Source organism: Propithecus coquereli, unplaced genomic scaffold (genome assembly GCF_000956105.1).
Source record: "Propithecus coquereli isolate 6110/MARCELLA unplaced genomic scaffold, Pcoq_1.0 Scaffold71, whole genome shotgun sequence".
Lineage (NCBI taxonomy): Eukaryota > Metazoa > Chordata > Mammalia > Primates > Indriidae > Propithecus > Propithecus coquereli.
The window spans coordinates 3187314-3209703 of NW_012153174.1; the positions used below are offsets into that span (position 1 = coordinate 3187314).

At 38.7% G+C, this 22390-nt stretch overlaps 2 protein-coding genes across 3 annotated transcripts in view; one reads left to right on the plus strand and one right to left on the minus strand.

The window, feature by feature from the left end:
- Window positions 1–19472, plus strand: part of NSMAF (neutral sphingomyelinase (N-SMase) activation associated factor) — a 60490-nt gene extending 41018 nt beyond the window's left edge. Inside the window, exons 12-31 of the mRNA XM_012661384.1 lie at window positions 174–282; window positions 2262–2438; window positions 3555–3634; window positions 4158–4248; window positions 4346–4409; window positions 5701–5752; window positions 5852–5972; window positions 6374–6505; window positions 7274–7316; window positions 7596–7759; window positions 9077–9185; window positions 10485–10543; window positions 13079–13146; window positions 14102–14169; window positions 14574–14697; window positions 15647–15730; window positions 16749–16899; window positions 17351–17453; window positions 17594–17703; window positions 18815–19472. Of these exons, the coding sequence (XP_012516838.1) occupies window positions 174–282; window positions 2262–2438; window positions 3555–3634; window positions 4158–4248; window positions 4346–4409; window positions 5701–5752; window positions 5852–5972; window positions 6374–6505; window positions 7274–7316; window positions 7596–7759; window positions 9077–9185; window positions 10485–10543; window positions 13079–13146; window positions 14102–14169; window positions 14574–14697; window positions 15647–15730; window positions 16749–16899; window positions 17351–17453; window positions 17594–17703; window positions 18815–18909 (2004 nt within the window). The 3' untranslated portion in view covers window positions 18910–19472. The remainder of the gene's footprint in view (window positions 1–173; window positions 283–2261; window positions 2439–3554; window positions 3635–4157; window positions 4249–4345; window positions 4410–5700; window positions 5753–5851; window positions 5973–6373; window positions 6506–7273; window positions 7317–7595; window positions 7760–9076; window positions 9186–10484; window positions 10544–13078; window positions 13147–14101; window positions 14170–14573; window positions 14698–15646; window positions 15731–16748; window positions 16900–17350; window positions 17454–17593; window positions 17704–18814) is intronic.
- A 1093-nt stretch (window positions 19473–20565) lies between these two features.
- The window catches only part of SDCBP (syndecan binding protein (syntenin)), a 30880-nt gene continuing 29055 nt past the window's right edge, over window positions 20566–22390 (minus strand). For both annotated transcript variants that reach the window (XM_012661419.1, XM_012661420.1), the window contains exon 9: window positions 20566–21731. In XM_012661419.1, the coding sequence (XP_012516873.1) occupies window positions 21677–21731 (55 nt within the window). In that variant the 3' untranslated portion in view covers window positions 20566–21676. The remainder of the gene's footprint in view (window positions 21732–22390) is intronic.

Genomic DNA, 22390 nt, shown 5'->3' on the forward strand with positions numbered 1-22390 from the left:
TTATATAGATACAGATATATCTCTGCATCTTTCACTGAATCAAATTTACAGTTGGAAAATATGAATACTAGATCTAAAAATCAAAAATATAAATGTTTAATTGAAAGGCTCTTATATACTTATTGGGATTGCAAGATGAATTTGTTTTATTCCTTTTTTTTCTGAATCTACAGGGCTTGGAAGTATTTTGCACGGAAGATGATCTGTGTTCTGACATCTACCTAAAGTTCTATGAACCTCAAGATAGAGATGATCTCTATTTTTATATTGCCACATATCTAGGTTTGGTGCTCACCCTTCATTGTATCTGTTATATGAAAGTAGTTCAACTCCTAACGAACTGGATAGGAAATAAGAGAAGAAAAATGCTATATCTAGAATCGCCTCTCCATGGTTCTACTTATTTCTTCTCATCAGTATCTATAATTGCCAAAATAATATTTTTAAAACTATGGGAAATATAAATTCATTTTGGTAATAGTTCATTCTAAATATTTTGAAAACTCTTGATAAATATATTTGCATGTTTTTTATATTTTAATGCCCTCGAAATTGAATGGATTATAGAGAATCTACCCAAATATTTTTATTTCCAATTATGTCTTGTATTATAATAGTTTATGAAAACCAAGACTCAGTTTCTTGATGTGCGACATTGAGTTATCCAGTCATATGGTTGAGGTCATTGATTGTGGTCTCGATCACAAAGCCAAAAAAGGAACACGTGAAATTTCTATGTTTAATATAGTACCCTTGAAATGGAATTTGATTTTAATTAATGCTATTTCCTCAGTGTTTCATGGAAAATGTGGATTTTCCCACCTCTATCAGAGAGAACACCTGTATTTTTCTTTTCAAGCATAAACTTTTTTATTAAGTTGAATGACTAAATTATTCTTATTTACAGAGTTGCCATATGACTAGAATAGAATGATTCTTAAAAATAGATGTTGGGATTTTATTAATATCATCTTAATTTTGTTTGCTATTTTAATATACTGTGAAACCATTTATGAGATACATAGTGAAATACATCTTCCCTTAGAAATGAAATTTTCCCTCAAAGAGGAATAGTTTGCTTTTAATAAGGAATATATTTTATTTTATAGTAGGTTTATAGTTGTTAATAATATCTTTTCTTCACACATTAAGCTATTCAGGTTAACTTAATGCGTAAGTATAGCTTTGGTACAAGTTTACTTATCCCATCTCTTGATTTAATTTAAAAAGTTTTTTTTCTAACTGTAACATGATTAAAACAAAAAAACTCAACTTTTGTGGCGAGTCCTAAAATCTCAAGTCAAAAGCCTTGCCATGATCTAAAATATCTACCTTCTATAAAGCTGTCGGTTCTCAATGAGCTTGTTCCTAAGATTGTTCCTCGGATTTTTCTGAGAAGTTTCGAAGGGCAGAAAATGAGGGGGGAAAGTGTTTTCATTTTTGAAGCCCTCTCCTAGTAGCTGATTAGAGAAGAAACTTGGTAAAAGTAGAAAAGAATAAATATTGAATCAATGTAAGTTGCTTGATACACCCAGTAAAAAGTTAAAAGTAGAATTTTCTGAACAAAATGGAAAACCCACTTGCAGTACAGTTGATCCATTTTACACTCGCCGAAGGGAAAGCCCTCACTGATGCGTGTGGTCATCCCATTTATTCCAGGGAGGGGAGGCTCTGTGGTTCTTCCAGTTTGAGAATTGGGCCCCCTGCCAAATACCTTTTTTCTTCTTTCATAGTTTGTTTTCTTTTCCGTAGTCCTTACATGCATAAATAATATGTAGTCATTGACAAATTAGCAGTAGTACATCTCTTCCAGATCTAAAAGAAAACTGAAAGATTTTTAATTTCGATTTTACAAAAAATTGGGGAAATGAGCTGGCCGTGGTGTTTAGCATGCATTAAGATTCAGCACATTGGGAAGGATTCTTTGTTATTTATTATATAAATATTATGTATTACCATATACTATATATTTGCTCCATATGTTTATATTTCTTTAGATTGTGTTTTTTTTGGGGGGGTAGGATAGTATTTCAAGATATTTAATAATTTCCCCTGCTCGATCTTACAGATGGTCATATGAACTTAACTGAACAACTACTTTGTGAAAACAAACCAACAGCCTATTTTTCTTTTTCTTAAAATGTATTTTTCAAAAATGCAGCAAAGGGTCTAAGAGTTACGCATCTAGCTTTTACATGCTAAGTTAAAATTAGCCAGCCATTCGTGAAGTTAAGTGACGGACCCTGGTCTTCTTCCTCCAGAGCACCACGTGGCGGAGCACACGGCCGAGAGCTACATGCTGCAGTGGCAGCGAGGGCACCTGTCCAACTACCAGTACCTCCTTCACCTCAACAACCTGGCAGACCGCAGCTGCAACGACCTCTCCCAGTACCCTGTGTTTCCCTGGATAATAAATGATTATTCTAGCGCAGAATTAGGTAAATGCCATGCATGGAGTTCTGACAAAGCTGAGTCTGGAGTGGTCACCTGCGTTGTCTTTAAGGGAGAGAATAAATTTTATTTTAGAATTGTGATGTGGTATGTGAACAAATTAGAACTTATTTCAATCTTATTGCTAAGGATTGTCAGTTTCCGTTCCAAGGTACTGCGTAAATGTTATATAAATTATGTAAATTTTTATATATGTTTTCTCCACCATACTTCTTGGAGGACACACACAGAAAAATGGGCATAATTTTAACCCAGGTTTATCATTACCATTATCATTGGTGATAATTATCATTATTACATAGTAAGTACCATTTTTTGAAATATTTAAGTTTCTCACTTTGAAAATTATTAATCAGTTTATTATTTTAAAATTCCCATTAAAAACTGTGATTACCAAAAGAAAATCTGTTCATTACAGAACATTTGGAAAGTACTGAAATAACCAAAGAAGGAAATAAAAATCATCTATAATTGTATTACTGAAGTACAACCGTTTTAACTTTGTGGTAGATACTCCTCTTTCACCCCTCAAATTACTTTAAAAAAATTTGATTGTATTATAATTTTATTTTGTAATATTTTTAAATTATATATTTTGAGCAATTAGTTCCTTTTCAGAATTCACTAAATCGAGCCCTATACTTGAAAGAGATAACAGATTTTCTAGAAATAGGAGAATTTGTTTCTCTGATAATATTTAGGTCCCAGTTCTCAAATCATGCTAATATCATAGACTAATAATACTTACTGTAATTCAAACTTAGAAAGTAAATCTTGGTAGAAGAATAATGGCTTTTTAAATTTATTTTTTATTATTTTACTTGAAATGTAGTTTTATAAAATCAGAAGTTCTTTTTTAAAAAAATGAATATTCAGGGCATTGTCAAATTAGAGATACTACTCTTAAGTGGATGTTGCAAATTTAAAATTCACAAAGTTCTAGTCTTTTCTTTACAGCTGTGTAAGTAACTGATGGAAACAGTCTCGTGGATCCGTTTCAGTTTTTCAAGAAGTATTTATTTTGCAGAAATGAAAGTGTGCGTTTGAATCAGTTCAGGAGCACAATGGTACTTATTTATTTATTTATTTGTTTATGTTTGCAGATTTGTCAAATCCAGGAACCTTCCGGGATCTCAGTAAGCCGGTGGGAGCCCTAAATAAGGAACGGCTGGAGAGACTGCTGGTGAGTGGACTTAGGGGGTTTTGGTTTCTAAGCAACATCCCGAGCCATAGCCTGTGTTTTTATAGTAATGAAACTCACTTCTCCGAGATTTAGGGAGATGCACAGTAGTGACTTGGTGACCTTAAATAATGTTTTTTCTACTTTTCCCCCCACCATTAATTTAGCTGTTCAACGTTTGCATTTTTTGTTCAGGAAGTAGGAGGGCGACTTGTTTACGGGTTCACTGAATTATTTTCATGAAGGAACACTGTGGTATTAATAAATTGCACAGGAGATGTATAAAATCAGTTCTTTTTAATCTAGCCCCAATATTGTTACCACTAAGTCAAGAAAACCAAAATCCTTGTCTAAGGAATGCTGTTTAGTCACAGATTTTCTCTCCCTCTTATCTTCTCCTTTTCTTATCTAAGAGAGATTAAGGAATATGGTGGATCCATGCCGTGATTTCTTTTAGGCTTTTAGTGCTTGAGTCAGTTATCGTTTTCTAGCCAACACTCAGCACCATGTTTCCCCTTCATTGTAGACTCGCTACCAGGAAATGCCTGAGCCAAAGTTCATGTATGGAAGTCACTACTCTTCCCCAGGTTATGTGCTCTTTTACCTTGTTAGGATTGGTAAGATTCTTTATCCTTGCCCTCAACTGAATTTTATTTCACTTGGATTCTTGAATGATTCTGTGATTTGACTTAACTCTGACTTTTTCCGCTCTAGCACCAGAGTACATGCTGTGCCTGCAGAACGGAAGATTTGATAATGCAGATAGAATGTTCAACAGGTTCGATACAAATGCCTCACTCGTCATTTTTAATACTTTCTGGTTTTTACATTTCTGATGTGTACAACAGGTTTGTTTCAAAGCACTAGATGTAAACAAAAATGTAAAAAATGTAAAAAATCACTAATTGTTATATCTATTCCTTTCGGGCTCTTCCTAGACATTTATACGTATGAATATGTGTGTGTGTGTGTGTGTGTGTGTGTGTGTGTAAACGTGAAAACATATTTTGAATAGTTTTTTTATCTTGCCTTTTGTAGACTAATATTAGATGTTGAAATTTTTTCCATATTATTAGACATTCTTCAAAACAGTGATTTTTAAAATTGTTATATCACATTCTAACAAATGTCATAATTTATTTCAACTATTTTTCTCTATTGTTGGTCATTTAGATTGTTTCCAACATTTTATTACTCTTAATAATTCTCCTATGAATTGAATACAACTCCCTGTGTGCATTTAAATGGCTTTTTCTTTCTTTCTTTTTTTTTTTTTTTTTGAGACAGAGTCTCACTGTGTTGCCCGGGCTAGAGTGAGTGCTGTGGCGTCAGTCTAGCTCACAGCAACCTCACACTCCTGGGCTCAAGTGATCTTACTGCCTCAGCCTCCTGAGTAGCTGGGACTACAGGCTTGCGCCACCATGCCTGGCTAATTTTTTCTATATATTTTTAGTTGTCTGATTAATTTCTTTCTATTTTTAGTAGAGACGGGGTCTCGCTCTTACTCAGGCTGGTCTCGAACTCCTGAGCTCAAACAATCCGCCCACCTCGGCCTCCCAGAGTGCTAGGATTACAGGCGTGAGCCACCGCGCCCGGCCGCTTTTTCTTTTTTTTATTATGAAGGTAATATCTTCTTAGAAAAAAAAAGGAAAGAAAATACGAAGAAGGAAAATAAGTTGACTCGTTATCTCACCATGTTGAGATAATTGTTAATCTTTTGGCCTGTTTTCCCAATCTTTCCAAGCTCTACGCATAGCTGTTTATAATTCCTTTTGAAAGGAGCTATTAAAATAGCTGTGCTAATCTTTCAGTAGCACCTGCCTCCATTTGGCCCTTGGATGAGGCAGTGTGTATGTGGTGGCTAATGCTATGGACTCGGACTCTGTGCTCACGCCTGTGCGACCCCGGAGAAGTTAAGCAAACTCTCTGGGCCCCAATTTCCTCTCTCATTAAAGGGGGATACTCACATGGATGTGGAGAACTATGAGTGAAACAATTGCAGAGGAAGTGCTGCTGTTGCTGTTTCCTTAGTTTAGATTTAAAATCAGATGTTTTTTTGTCATATTTAGTATTGCAGAAACTTGGAAAAACTGTTTGGATGGTGCAACAGATTTTAAAGAGGTAAGCAATTAATAAAGCTAATGATTCACTGGGCTTGTGGTATCTAACTGCTTTAAAAAATGTTTGTTGCTGTTCTTTGTTTCTCCCTGAAACTTTCAGCTGATTCCAGAATTCTATGGTGATGACGTCAGCTTTTTAGTCAACAGTCTGAAGTTGGATCTGGGAAAGAGACAAGGCGGACAGATGGTAGATGATGTAGAACTCCCCCCGTGGGCCTCAAGTGAGTGCCAGCTTGGAGGTGGCCTGTTATGCACATTCTTTAGCGAGTAGTGCAACTTCAGTTTCGTTAATTATGTCGTTGCTTAGATTTTTAAACAATAACAATATAATTCTCTATCTAAATGAGGCGTTATCAGTCCTATTCCAAGTCAGCAGTGTTCTATGAATCTACGATGTAAAAACGTTAATATGTACTTGAGAGACCTGAATGTTGTAAAAATTATTTTTGCCACTTTTTAAAACCTTCGAAAAACATTTCGTATGATGGAGGAAAAAAACTTCATTAAGACACATGTATCTCTGGCCTGTCCTAGAAGCTTTATGTACCTATGGATAGACAAAATGCATGGGAGCAAATACGGTGGAGGCTCCGTGATTTCTTGACTGAGTGTAATCTGGTAGGTCCTGAGGACTTTCTCCGGAAGAGCAAAGGCGCACTGGAAAGCAGCTATGTGTCAGAGCACCTCCACGAGTGGATTGATCTAATATTTGGCTACAAGCAGAAAGGGAGTGATGCTGTCGGGGCCCACAATGGTATGTAATCGTCATGGGAATTTCATTTAGCATTGGGCGACAATGAAAGCAAATAATACAAAAAAGTGAGACCAGAGCAATCAAGCTCATTTCTTCAGCAGAAGCATCTTGTATCAGAAAACAGTGCCACTGGCTCCGTGACCCTGGATTAGCTGCTGAGTAACTGAGGAGGAAGAGGAAGGACTTTTGCCCAACAACACTTACCTCACCATGGTCCCAAGAGATCTTTTTCTAAAGTTTTCTAATTTTAGCATATACTCTCCATCCCATTTAATAATTGCAATTAAAATGAAATCAAAATTTGATAGAAGCGTGGCCTCAATTCTTGTGAAAGGCCCCAGGGTTTCTTTTTCATTGAACAGAAAGAAAGCAGCAGCAGTGTACCTCCTCTGCGGTTCCAGTGCTTCTCTGCCTCCGCATTTCTCAGGGTTGACGTCCCTGAGGCACCGAAGCTGGAAATTCAGACCTGGTTTCTCACATGGCAGCGTGGACTCAAACTAGCACTGTGACTCATGCTTCCTTCAAGGGGGAAATAATACCAACTGAGAAATGCACTGAGATAACAGGTCCTCTCACCCGCCAAGCAGATCTTTGCTCCTCAGCAATAGTAATAAACGATATTTATAGAAGTTGGATATTAGTCTGTTTTGCAAAGTGACAGTTTCTTTGGACACAAATTCAAGTTGTTGAATTGTTTAAATTCTGAACAGGGTGTCTATTGTAACTAAACAGTACATCTTTCAATAGTGTTTTATATCTCTCTTTCAGTATTTCATCCCCTGACCTATGAAGGAGGTGTAGACTTAAACAGGTACATTTAAGTAAGGAATTTCTACTTGAGTTATACCTCTTTATCTAAATTATTAATGCAGTTATTTGAGAGTATTATGGTATGGAAATTTAAAAATGAATTATGTTTGGCTTTCCCCATTATGTTACTGAGCCTCAGGAAATACTCCAAAGACCCACGATGGGTTTAGACAGTCCTGGCACATAGCTGCTATCGTTATTTGAGGGTTCATCTCTCCTATTGATCTGTGTTTGAAACGTGTGCGGGGAACTTGAACGTTATTTGTACTCTATCCTAAAGCATCGAAGATCCTGATGAGAAAGTAGCCATGCTAACCCAAATCTTGGAATTTGGGCAGACGCCAAAGCAGCTGTTTGTGACACCACATCCTCGAAGGATCACCTCCAAGTTTAAAAGTCTGCCCCAGACTTCCAGTTACAATGCTTCTGTAGCCTGTTCCCCAGGTACGTTTTGCGAAGAGAATAAATGAGAGCACTTTTGTTTCTCTCACCATCTTAGTGCAGTTCTTCTGAAGACAAATTCCTGTTTTTGTTGGTGGAGGTGGTTTTTAGCTATTGACATTAAGGGAAATCAAATCACTTTTATTTTTTGGCAGTTTAATCTGGGTAGGAGTTGATCGTATTTGTTTTGATTTGGTTCTCTTTCTTTTCTATGTCTTCCAAGCTGGCATTTGATTTTTAGTTATTCACCTACTCATGCTTACAGTCGTGGCCATGGTGCCTAAACAGTCACTGTCTGCCCTACTCTTTCCCCAAACGACTTCCTCTGTCCCTAGTTCTCCTCTTCCACATACAGATCTTGAATTCAAAGTGCTCTGTTTTCTTTGATTCTATTCTCTTATTTAACATTCGACACACATTTACAGAGTATCTGTTCTGCGCCAGGCAGGTGCCAGGTGCTAAAATGAACTTGATCAAGTTCTTGCATCTAGTATTTGAAAAGGAAAGAAAGAACACTCACTTTTATCCAGTTATCCGTGTTTTACGTTTTCACATAAGACAACCTCAAACCTACAGGTTCCCAAAAGGAGTTTGACACTATGTGGAATGTTGGGAGCAAAACTACTTTTTATCTCCAGTTCTACTGTCTGTTGCAAGCACACCCAGGCTCCTCAGGCACACGTAACCGAGCACTCTCTCCAGCGTGGAGGAAGAGCTTCCTGGAGTTACATGACCCGGGTTAGCCGTGTGTGCTTCTTGACGAGGTAGTGCGGCAGAGGGTTAAGTCATGAAGATCACAGGACTACCTTGTGATGCCATCTCAGCCTGGGCTCTGCTCAGTCACCAGGCCATAACCACTGTCATGCGATTGCTTTAAGAGGGTCACTGCTCCCGCCCTTCTTAAAGCAGAAGTGAAGGGATTACTCCCATCCAGAAGCACTTAGAGTAACTGATTTCATCTCTGCTTTCTCCACCTTAAAACCATTCTTAGGCAACTGTCAGGTTTTTTAAAAAACTGCTGACAAGGAAATGATTGCTCAGTCTTGTATTTCCTGAAATTCTTAAGTTAGCAGCCAAGTGAAAACTTTGCGAACATTGGTAAAAATATTAAGACTGTAGAATTCAAAGATACTTTTTGATCTTTTTCTACACATTTTTTTCCTTGACTAACATGCAACTATCTAACAAGTACATTTCAAAGCAGTTATATTTTGGTGGGGTGTTTTGTTTTCTGGGTGGTTTGATTTTAACAGAAAATATGGTGAATCTGATGCTGCTGTCTGTTAGTAATTTAGCTGACTTAGCAATGATTTAATGTAGTCTCTCCAGGTGAAGAGTCTTTTGAAGACCTGACTGAAGAAAGCAAAACACTGGCCTGGAATAACATCACCAAACTGCAGTTGCATGAGCAGTATAAAATCCACAAAGAGTAAGAACATCTCTCTGCTGATTCTAAGCAGGCGATAGTCCTTGCAAAAGTTAGGGTCTTGGCATGGGATTAAACTGTTTTCACCTGAGTCGGGGGGAAAGCTTCCTTTCAGTGTTGTCTTCATTGTTTTTATCCTCCCAGAATGTCTATAGTGATCTGTCTGCCACCTGAGGTTGATGTAATAGGGAAAGTCGGCACAAAATGATTTGTGGTGGCCACCATGCTGTCGTTTCTGCAGTCCGTCATTCTGGGGTACGAGATGGGGTCTGCAGGCAGTGTTATGCCTCTGAAATTGGGGTATACAGCCCCTGAGTCTTTGATGAGAGAAGCATGATATATCCTCCTCAAGTGTGGAGTTTACTGATAATGTAGGGGGAAATGTATCTTTTTAAAAAAATAATAAACATGGATATATATACACATATATAAAGCAAGAGAGAGAGAGGAAGAGAGTACATTGCAAAGTTCACATGAATTTTAAAAGTAATAACTATACTTGAAAGAAATTGGGCTTGCTGATGGACCCAGTGGGGGCATGAATGTTCCCATCCTCCAACTAAAGGACATTGACATGCCCTGGCAGAAAGGCTGGAGAAGCACTGGCCCAGCCTGGCCCATCCTGCTCCAGGGAGAAAACTCAGGCCTGGAGAGGGGGCCCCTGTCCTGCTCTGTGGCCGTAGCCAGCCCGTCTGGCATTTTGGTCATGGGTGTTCCTGGACGTGCTGGTCTACCTTAGATGGGTCCAAGTCAGAGTACAGCATCCCCAAGAGAAGCAAGTAGTTCTGCCTTATTTATTAGAACAATAGCTTTTCTTTTCTCAACTTCTCTAAATGGCACATAGAAAGAGACTTTGTAACCCACGGCAGTGAAGACATGACTGAACCTTTAAGAGGACGTGCTAGGATCGATTGTCTCCTCAGCAGGCGACGCCGGGTAAATCAGATTCAGTCATGAGCAAGGGACGTGATTGTAAAGAGTTTCAGTCACTTTGGTGATGGTCAGATAAGGTGGAATTAAACACGCATTTTGTGGGAAATTATCAGCAGTACGTTAAACATTGAACATGGCGACTGGGGAAGCCAAGCGTGGGGGTGCTTTCTCGCCACAAGGTGTTGCCAGAACAACGTTGGAAGTCTCCAAGCAATGATTTGGTAGTGGCAGGTGTGTTCTGGGACAGATCCAGCAGACAAGCTGTGAGGAAAAAATTAAGGAAACTTCATAAAATTAAGTCAAGGACTTGAAACAGAGCGGGTGTGCTAACGCGATGAAAAGTAACCTATAAAACTTTGTTTTGAACAGGGCAGTTACCGGAATAGCAGTCTCTCGCAATGGGTCTTCCGTCTTTACGACATCACAAGGTTGGTTTTCCTACCTGAAAAGTGGCTTAACCAGAGTCATGACGTGTCCAAGTTTCTCAACTCCCCGTCGAGGACAGCATGCTCTGCCTCCAATACAATAAATTTAGAGCAGTTTATTTCTATTACACAAAGTTTCACTGTAGTTGGCCAGAAGCAATAATGAAATGCCTTTCTGTTGCCGATAAGGTTTCCTAGAATTAAGGGGATAGGACAGAAAGAGCCTCTTTCCTGCCTTCGCTTGGTCAGGGCCCTTCCCGTCCGCCGCGAGAGGGTGCCACGTCTTTGCGCTGGGTTCCGCCACAAGTAGCAAGCGCCGTGTCAGAGGGGTGTGCGTGTCAGCAAGTGGAAACACAGGTTTGCTGTTAGGGTTTTCAGATTTGTCATTCAAAGTATATTTCTTCAGGATATTTGTTATAGGATTTAGCTTGAAATCTAATTCATGTATCGTTAATGTGCTTAATACATTATCGATATTATATTAGTAAAAACCTTTGTAGCGAGTAGTCGATATGACTTATGGCTATATTTTAATATTAGACTTTGGCTACCTTGAGCTTAAAAAAAAAAACAACTAAGCAAAAAGTGTCTCTTGCCATGCACACCATTGCTTTCCCTGGTAGTCTGCATAATACGTAATTTGTTAAAGTACTCTTGTCCCTGTCATGTTCAGAGCACTGGCGCTCTGGGGCAAGTAGAGGTGAAAAGGGTAATATTAGCTTCTTGCTTCTGTGATAAGACAACTAGTTCTGACAAAGTTTGTAGCTTTTAAATATGTGCCTACTTGTTCTTTAGTCTTCGCTGTAGGAAATTATATTTTTTTATCCATTAAGAAAAGGTGCTACCCAGCTAAACACTTCCAGGCAAATCAGAGTACTGACTCTCAGATCTGTTACGATGGTTTATTATCTGTAGTCTTTCATTCCTTTCCCTTGCAAATATTATCTCAGATTGTATAAAACAGAATTTCCCACAAAGCATAGAAAATGGCTCTTCCGCAGACCAAAAGGAGGTTCGCATGCAGTGTCCACGCTGGGCCACGCCAGCGTTCCCGAGGTGCTCCTCTGACAGAAGGAAGCAGTCCGTGTTTTGCCTGGATTTCCACCTCTGCGTTTGCCCGCATTGCGGCACCCAGCAGAATGCGTTAGCTTTAAGCGAAGCCTGCGTCCTTAGCCGATTTGTCTGGCATGGTCTGTTAAATCTTCCAGCTCACTGTGCTTGCGTGACCTTGTGAACTGTGCATTTTATAAGCATGAGGCTTCAGACACCGAGGCTTATTAGCATTATATCACTCTTTGTGCTTTTGCCCAATGACAGGGAGAGAGTTGAGAAATTTAAAAAGTCAGAAGCTTCCGTTTTTTCTGTTTCTGCTCATATTCAGATTTTTATAATTCGTATTACTGATTTATGTGTCCTGATGGTCACCCCAAAGTTGCATTTCTTCTTCGGATATGCAGTGTGATTCGAGTTTCATGCCACCCATGACATGAGCTTTCACTGCGGTCTTTGACGTGATCACCTCTGGTGCAGGGCGGGAATCTTTGATTTCAAGAAAAGCCTCGTTACGATACCTGGCTGATTCATGGTTTGCTGTAGGCTGCCCCAAATTAATCGTCTTAAATAGATGTTGTGGTGAACACTCAGAATTACCCAATAGAATCAAAAGCCAGGCTGGGAAGACTATCAGCACTAATTACACTGCTCAGGGAAAAGTTCAGGTGCTCTTGTGTTCATTCTTCTGTTTTTGTTTTCAAGTTAATGCTGAAGAATATCTTATCGAGGTTCACGTTTATAAATTCTCAGGACTTCTGTGTGTTGGTATTGCAAAAATTAGGTGAAATGTTAAGTTTTGCTGTATAGAAGATGTTCTTTAAAGCTCATTCTGACATTTTATCATTTCGTATGTTTATAAGTTAGGAAATGGATTGCTACATATCCCAAATGTGGGATTTTGAAGCACATTAGAGCATTATAATTTGTGAGTCTTAGTTTTTAGCAGGTTGTTTTGGTAAGCTTTTAAAGCTTCTGTTAGGCAAGGAAATTAAAAGCTTGGATCTTTAATTCCTACTTTATTATTCTTTAGACAGTTAGTGATTCCCTTCTATAAATGCTAATTTAATACAAGGTTTTCACACTATAATTGGGCTATTTATTTTTTTTAAAATACCTATATTGCCAAGAACTTTTTATTTTCTTTAATATTCAAATCACTGATATTAATATTAAAATTGCTATTTTCTTCCTCTGTAACTTTTAGCTTCTATCAGTGATCAGGCTTACCTCTGCGTTCTGTCATACTGCCATGTCAATAGGATACATCCATGCTGGCTTCTAAATTGATTTCTTTGTCGTGGAGTTACAGATCACAGAATTTTAATGTTGGGTGAGGCCTGACATTATTTAGCTCCCTTTACACCCAGCTCTCCGTAGAATTCTAATGCCTGTTGGCCTCTAGGAACAAGAAGGGCAGCCGTTCTTTGACATCTGTAAGGGCTAGGAAATCTTTCTGATATGTCCACTTTCTCATTATTAAATTAGATTCTACCTTGAAGATGTTTTCTAAAGAATCCAAAATGCTACAAAGAAGTATATCATTTTCAAATATGGTGAGTTCATTTTATCAGTGTTATGATAGAAATTCATGTTGTAGTTTATCTTACACACAAATATATAATGATATTTCATTTCTCCCAAACAATTGAGTTTATGCCTGTGTAGTATCTACTGCATACCTAAATTAGTTAGATTACATCTAAATTCAATTTAAATTTTTTTTCATGTTGTTGGTTTCTCATACTGTTGTTATTTCATATTTAGTTTAAAATACTTGAAGGGCTACCCAGTAGAATTCTTAATAAATCTTTCCTTTTTTATAACTATCGGGCTAAATGTTTATGTACTTCCTAAATAACTTATGCATTTCTGAGTTGGCAGGATACTGAATGTGACAAAACCAATTCTTCTGAAGGGGCACATTTTATCTTTAATGTAAATCATCCAAAAGATCTTGAAATTCCCTAAAGAATTTTTGCATTTCTGAGTTGGCAGGATACTGAATGTAACAAAACCAATTCTTCTGAAGGGGCACATTTTATCTTTAATGTAAATCATCCAAAAGATCTTGAAATTCCCTAAAGAATTTTGGGGAATTTTAGGGAATTTGGGGAAGTTTTTCTTATCCACATAAGATTGCAAAGCAGAGAGAGCACTTTGATTTTCGAGGGTCATCCCCAGCCCAGCCTCCCTGCGATTCACTCGAGTAGTGACAGGATTTATCACTTAAGTAGTGATAGGATTCCTCCGCCCAGGGGAGTGAGGCCGCCAGGACCCCTGAGAGCCGTTAGGCTAGGTCGTCCTGCACTTGACTCGCTTGGACGTTCCATCTGATATTTTGGAGGAAATTCTGCACTGGAATTAGCCAGTTGAGCAAACCTGGGTAAATCTGAGGAGAGCCACCATAAAAAGAATTTGAGCATTAATTTTTGGGAGAACTTACCGTTTTACCATGTTAGGGATTACTAATTATTATAAATTATTAATATCAACTCGTTTGTGTTTCAGGCTTTGTCATCTTGTTTACTTTTACCGGGAGATGCCACTGTCATAAGTTCTTCATGGGACAACAATGTGTATGTATCTGCGCACACTCCCTGGGGGTTGTACACGCAGAACAGCTGCCTCTGGCTGTTCGCTGGCAGGACGCTGCATTGTTTCCTAAAGGGAACAGGTATTAGAGATGAAGACAATATTGTGGGAATTAAATATGATTATTTGAATCTAATAATTTCTCCAATTGGAATCTATTTTTCTCTAAGTTTTAAATTGAGGTGAAAAAACCGATGAGCAATATTTGGAAATTTCTAGTTTTAAATCAAATTTTGAATATTTTGGTTTAATATGAGAACAAGCAATTTATAATCCTACTGAGCCTTAGTAAATGTAGCATGAAATAATGTCATGTTTCTTGAATATATGTTTAAGAGTCTTAAAATTATGCTGGAATACTGTTTTAATACTTCTCATTATTTTTTAGCTATTTTTACTCAATAGCATTTGGAAGACGCCAAGACACATTAATGGGGCATGATGATGCTGTTAGTAAGATCTGTTGGCATGACAACAGGCTATATTCTGCATCGTGGGATTCTACAGTAAAGGTTTATATATAATTTTTAACTTAAAATGTTCATACATGCAAATATAAACCAGCAACCTGTTAATATGTTCAGTCACCTGGTTCTTTTTCATAAAGTGTGTAAGTGATATATAAAGATACCGAATGCTATTACCTGGGTTTTTAAAAAATTTCTACACTTAATATGATATGAAGTTTATCATGATTTCTGTAGTGTGTGTTCCACTGGGGGTTGTATGGTCCAGCTTTCATTCGATGGCATAGTTGCAGCCACCTTTATGTGACGTGTTTGGAACTATTGATCACTTAATCAGAGAATTTCAAGATAACATATAGAATCATTAAAAGGTGACGTGTTTTATTTAAACTTAAAACATACACATGCCCACTCATTCACCATTTTATTTATTTGTTTTAGAGACCAGGGAAATGTCCAGAGCACTCACCCTTTTGATGTAGGACTGTACTTGGTCTTTGGAATGCTACACAAACCACACCAGCACTCATCATTTTCGGTTTCCAATTTGTGTTCATGTAAAGGAAAGCAAGAACCTAAAATTGTTAGAATTCCTTCAGGAGTTTTTCAGAATTTTTTCCTCCATTTTTTAAAATAAGTTTACTTGCCTATACCTAAATATAGTAATTTATGCACGGTGACTTCCTTTTTGAGTCTTCTCAAAACACACCACTTCTGCACTTAGGTTTCCTTAGTTCACATACTATTGGAATCACGTGATCACAGCAGCACGTGCAAGTGATGGCAGCAGACACAGTACAAGCAGGCGACTGTAGGCAAGCACACGCTGGTGGGGAAAGTACAGGCACTGGGGAGGAGGAGCTGGGGCATTATTCAGCTTAACTTTATTGGAAAGTATGTTACATGGAAATTGAGCAAGAGAGTTTTTCCTGAATGCATTAGAAATGATTTTACATTAAATATTTGAAAATACCTGCAATGCGTTCCATCCTAGGTGTGGTCTGGTGTTCCTGCAGAGATGCCAGGCACCAAAAGACACCACTTTGACTTGCTGGCCGAGCTGGAACACGACGTCAGCGTGAGTACCAGCAACAAAACTGCGCATAAAGCTCAGCTTAAAGTCCGGGAGGTGGAGGGGAAGGAGATTTTGCTTTTATCTGTTTATATTCTTTTCCTTTGTTTGATTTGGCTTATTAGAGGAGATTCTGTTTTCTTTGGGTTGACTCTTTAGGTTTTCAAGTCTACTTTTTTTCCTCCAATTAGCGTCTTTGCACGTTTCCCTGAGAATTAACTACCATCCAACTAGATTTCCAAAATATTAATTTGGGGGCAGGATGCTGAATATTTGGGTACCCTCAAACTCTCTGGGGCAACAAAATGGGACCCATCATCTTTTATGTTTTCTGACCGGGAAGGTGGGAGGGACGTCTGCCCAGGAGGTGCCCATGCCGCAGTTGGGGACAGTGAGCTGCTGTCTGGACGGCCGAGCACACGCAGCTGGTGGCAGAGCTGAGATGGCACTTAGTCTCGCTCTGTTTTCGCTGGGTCAGTGCTGCCTCTTACACTGTAGCTTACGGTACTGCCTTTTCTCTAATGTGTGTTGGTGCCTAATTTTCATGGTCTTCAGACTGACTGAGGTTGAAAAATATTTAGTGTGTAATTCGTGATGGTGTGCAAGCGTAACCTTGAGACAGCGCCCCCGCCAGATCCTCAAATAATCACGGATCGGCTGTGCTTTAGGCAGTTTGGCACCTACCTCACTACACTGTATCATTCATGGAGTTATGAATAATAAATTGTAGACTTTATTCTGAGACCGTCAGTTTTAAGCTATTTTAAAATGGTATTACATTTACCCTAGTAATACTTCATTTTCATTTCTACTTGTATTCACTAGCATATGAAGAGTGTAATTTTTAAATAAATTACTATTCGATAGGATGATGTTGAAATGCATTTGCATTAGCTATACCAGCACACTGCACAGTAGAGTTTGATCTATATCATTATGATCACATATTTTAATCAGCTTAGAGAAACGTAGCTAATGACCATAAATCTAAATGGAATAGTTACTGATGGGTTTTCTTCCTTAGGTAGACACAATCAGTTTAAATGCTGCAAGCACACTGTTGGTTTCCGGCACCAAAGAAGGCACAGTGAATATCTGGGACCTCACAACGGCCACCTTATTGCACCAGAGTCCGTGCCACGCAGGGACAGTGTGTGACGCTGCTTTTAGCCCAGGTACATATTATCCTTTTTAGTACAGATTGTACTGAGTAAATTTGAAGTTTGAAATAAACAACATTGTTAATTTTGAAATAGACAATAAAATTTACAAAGAAAAACACTCTCCTGATAAAAGAGCTAACTAAGGCTGCTTCACGGCAGGATATAGTATACTTGTGCATTAGTACCTCGCAGAAAAGCAAGATTGGTTATTTTTCTTAATCCCTCAACTCATTAGAGAAACTAATTTATAAGATGTAAATGAACTCGTACCAAACGGTATTCATCCCAGTGTCACAGAAACAAATAGAAGCTCTTCAAGGTTAGAACAGCCATTGCTTAAGTACAAGGATCTCAAGGAAAATGAAAATGGAAATTAGGCCACTGGATTCAGAAATGAAATTCAGCATATCCAAACCACACTCTGAAGCTGTCCCCCACGTCTGAGTGTTACCCTGTGTTGCAGATAGTCGCCATGTCCTCAGCACAGGAGCAGATGGCTGTCTTAACGTAATCGACGTGCAGACAGGGATGCTCATCTCCTCTATGACGTCAGACGAGCCCCAGAGGTAGAGTTTGTGAGTTGCCGGTGGTGAAGACATTTACACACACACATTCGTGATCACTTCACTGGGGCTTATGTTGGCCAGTGTAACATACCCCTTCCTTCATGATGATGAAATGGTTATTTCTAAAATCATTCTTGCAGGTGCTTTATCTGGGATGGAAATTCTGTTTTATCTGGAAGTCAGTCTGGGGAACTGCTTGTTTGGGACCTTCTTGGAGCAAAGATCAGTGAGAGAATCCAGGGCCACACAGGTAAGCAGCTACCGCACTTGTCTCCATCTCCGTTCCTAAGAGACTGAGCTCACACCCGCCTTTTCCATCCGGGAGCACGCTCTTCTCAGGCAGGAACGCCCCTGGTTTTTCCCGGCTGCGTTTTCCTTGAGCAGCGTGGTCAACCAGCTCATCTGCATGTCTCAGGTCGCTCAGGATTTAGATTTATGTTAACAGACATTTGACTCCAAAAAGGAAGTCTTTACGTTAACTTTCATATGGAGAATTACAAGCCGTGGTAATGCTGTTAATAGTTTTTCTTAAAAAAAGATAATATACAGTAAAAAGCCTAGAAACAATACAAAAGTAATAAATTACAATGAAAATTAAGGCTTCCTCCCAGCCCAACTCCTCCCTCCCAGTGGTCCTTACAGGACCCTTCCCCGTGCGTGCGTCCTCTTACTGAGGAGAGGGGGTGTGTGTATAAAATCCAGTAACACATGAAGTGTCATATACAACTCTTCTGCCCCCTGTTTTGTGTCTTCATTGAGTATAATAGTGTCTCCTGCAGATCCACTAGATTTTGTGCCTTCGTGCTCACCTCCTGATCATTTGGAGGACTTGGTTTTTAATTCTAGCATCTCCTATTACTTCTGTGAGCAGTAACTTCTCACCTTCATTCTCTTACTTCTGTCACTGTTTCATATGGTTATTTCTTCTTACTTTGTACTTTAGAAATTCTGTGCCTTTTTTTCTCAACTTAGTTTTAATTACCATTTTGACCCCTTCCAATGGAAAAGGAATCAGCAAACTCTCGCCAATTTCCCACCTTTTCCCTCCCTTCTGTCTCCTGACTTTCGTCGGATGGTACCTGTTTTGCCAGAGCATGTATTAATATTTGCATTCTGCTCTGTATCCATAATTCCCAGTCGTTTTAGCTTTTGATTTAGATTTAAATGGTTTCTTATTCCTCACAGTTCTTTGTACCAGTTTCTAGTTTATACAAGGATGTTATTATAGAAAGAGACAAGACAAAGTAGAACTAACTTCACTGCTTTAGTAAGAGAACAGCAAGAGTGAGCGTCACAGCGAAGAATATCTTTGGCACCTCCTGGTCAACTCCCTGCCTGACCACAATGTCTCTCTCTCTCAGGTGCGGTGACATGTATATGGATGAATGAACAGTGCAGCAATATTATCACAGGAGGGGAAGACAGACAGATCATGTTCTGGAAATTGCAGTATTAAGTGCCTTTTCCTCTCTTGAATATTAAATTGAACTCAACGTATTTTAAAACCAAACTTTTAAATCAACTGGTGAATGTGCAATGATAGTAATTAGAAGTTTTACCACATGGAAAATTTGTGGTTTTAAACATTCTAAATCATGGTGACTTCACTGAAAGCCATTAGTTGCCATTCTCTTAAGGCAGATAAAATACGGCAGTGTTAGACAGAAAACATTACATTTGTAAGGCAGATGATCGTCCCAGCGTGATGACGGTGAGAAGACGGGATTGGGTGGTGGAGAGGAACTAGGAGATAATAAACTGGGCTGGGGAAACTTACCAGTAAGCACTGAACAATTAAGAATTTTCCAAGAAAATGTGCAGTATTCTCTACTACTTCTGAGTCACTGTTTTGTCTTCCTAATCTACCACAGTTGCTGCCCATTGGGTTTTTGGGTATGTGCATTTTCATGGAGTGGTTCCTTTCTATAATGCTGTACCCAGATTCTAAGAACCTGGGGAAAAATTCCCAGTTCTTATGACAGTAAGTTTACTGTGCATAGGAACGGTTTGTATTTCATTATACCTATTAAGTGCTCATCTTTTCTACATTAAAAATATTTTTCTGTAATGAAAGCAGTTTCCATTTTCTTATTTAAATAACTTACTACAAGGACTAGTAGCTTTTAAGACCACAAGTATTGATTCTTCTAGAAGATCTTAGTGATGTGAATGCAGTTCCATTACTTTTGAAACTATCTTCAGACCCAAGTTGATAGCCACGTAGATAATCACACTGGGAAACGTTCTGGTTTGCTTTTCCAAATTTCCAACAAGATAAGCCGTATAGCGGTAATGCTGATTTTCTTTCATATTCAACCTCTGAACCACAATTATGTGCTTTAAATTTTTTCTGCACTCTTTAAAAACATGGTTACATCTTGTACACAGTATGACATAGGAGGAAAAAACTTGAATCAGACCATGATAATAGAATTTTCGAAGTCAGTTTTAAGTGTTATTAAATATTACACGGTCTCCAGTGTTGCCAGGGACAATCAACGGCCTCGGTGAGTCCCTGCTGCGTGGCGAGTGCCCAGGTGTGTGCCAGCTCCCTCACGCCTGCGCGCTGGGTGCCCAGCTGGAAGCGGTTTTCCTCACACTTAGTCTCTCAGCACTGAGGGCTGTGCTCAGGGCCCCTGGATGGCATCTGCCCTGGGAGACAGTCGTCTCCCACAGACGGAAGCAAATTCCACACGCCCGTCTTCCAGGTCATGCATGGGTTTGGTGAAAGCAAACTGTGGGGAGCAGGCTCTGTGGCCAGTGAGTGCACCACAGCAGGCTTCCAGGAGTTGAAAGAAGAGGAGGGCAGCAGCGGGCAGATGAGACAGGTTCTTTATTGTCAGGGGATGTAGCCGCGGCAGCAGAATGGCTGAGAACATGGCGAGTACTTATATGTGGGTCAGAACAATAGTGGCAACATGCATGGGAAAGTGTGATCACATGGGTACACACAGGAGATAACACCTTGGTTACATAAGTGTGTTGACTTATGCCTCCCCAGAAGGCCAGCGGAAGACACACTGGCAATTATTTTAGTTTGGCCTAAGAAACCTATTGCCTATACAAATGAATTACTCTTACGGCCAAATGACGCGGTTTCCAAATGACGTGAACAGACTAAAATTTACTTATACATATTTAATTAAAATAGGATAGACATAAACCAAAAAGAAGAAAAAAATCAGCATAAAGTGTCACTGCCATTTTGTTTGCAGGGAGGAGTAAGGAAATGGAACAAATTCCCAGAAAATGGTCTAAGACCATCCCAAAATAGCTAGCTTACATAATGTTAAGATTCAATGCCAAAATTAAGTGTTATCCCACTTAATCTACAAATGAAAAAAAGGACTCAAAAGTTCATCCTGTTTAGTATAAGAATTTTTACATTAAATATATAGCGATTCATTTCTCAGAAAGTGATACTGGCAACTTTTACAAGAAAGAAGTTTCCATTATGCATTGATTAGAAAATGTCAAATACAACTAAGCAGCTATGCTATAGCTCAGTAAGTACCATTAAACAGTCTGGGCTAGTATACATTTCGGTTTATTACAGAACGTTTGGGTTTTAGAAAGGCAGCAATAATTATATTTTGGCTTTTAGTCGAGATGCTTAACATAGTTAAGGCGACAGTTCAAGCATATTAAGTGAAGGTAGTTAAAATTTAATGACAATCATCACAATCTCTTGCGACCTACATACACTACATAATGCTTACATGGAATGAAACCAGTGTTCTTAATAGGTGTTTTTACACACACACACGGAACTAAAAAAAAAAAATATCAAAGGCAATCATTCTAAATGTACATGGTAACATGTTAAAAATGCAAATACAACATAGAACTAAAGTAGTATGAACAGCACTACTCATTACCTAGGAGAAAGGTGACTGGTTCTCACATAAAGCTAAGCTTATATCAGTCATCCTAATAACAATGGCTTGTAAAAGCATCAGGTTTCCAGTAGAGAAACTATGCTAGGAAAGTCAGTAAATCTCTTGAAAGTTTCACATCTGTAAAACGAGGATAAGGCTACCACTATCTTGAAATCTGAACAAGGTATCAGATGAGACAGTAAGATTCCCAGCCATATGTCGATAGGAAGGTCCTCATGCAGCATATGCTCGCTGGCTCTGGGAAAGCTTCATGTGCATAATACAGAAGTTGCCAAAGAAGGAAACTGGAGATATTCAGCTACATTTTTTGTTGTGCCATGACTTTTAAACCTCAGGAATGGTGTGGTCCATCAGACTTTTCATAATGCTTGGGGCCATCCTGCAAGAGAAGTATTTCATTATATACTAAGGTTCTGTTTATTTTTTTCAACATTGTTATGTTAACCCAAGAAAATGCCAATTCCAGTTTAGCACTGGTTAGCATCAGGTGAGACCGGGGAGAAGGGGAAGGTGTTTTACGCGAGCTCAGAAGGGTGTCTGGTAATCTAGTTGTTGACAGATACCCAGTGTGAAAGGCTATCTGTATCTTGGCTAGAAAAGTTAGATAGGATACGAATGAGTCTTTGTATATTAAGGTATATTAAGGCTGGTGATTTTTTTTTATTTTTTATTTTTTAAGACTAGTCAAGTGCAGTAGGGAGAAGGGGGAAAGTAGTAGAACAAGTTCAATCTGTAACTGACTGTGAACAATCAAGTGAGGTAACTCACTACCTTCAGACCAGCCAAGGCTGGTGATTTTAAAAAAGAAAATGACGAGGCTGTGTTAAGTTGGGAAGAAATGGGAGAGGAAGGACTCAGTGATTTAAAAAAAAAAAAAAATTCTAGAACAATTAATGCTGACAATAACCTTTCTTTTTCTCCAAGAGCAGGTAGGTATGTTCTATCCAGAAACCAATACAATACCAATACAAACAATTTTATTACAAGGGTTATGTTTAGGAATCTTTTAAATCTCATTTCCACATACATGACAGAGAT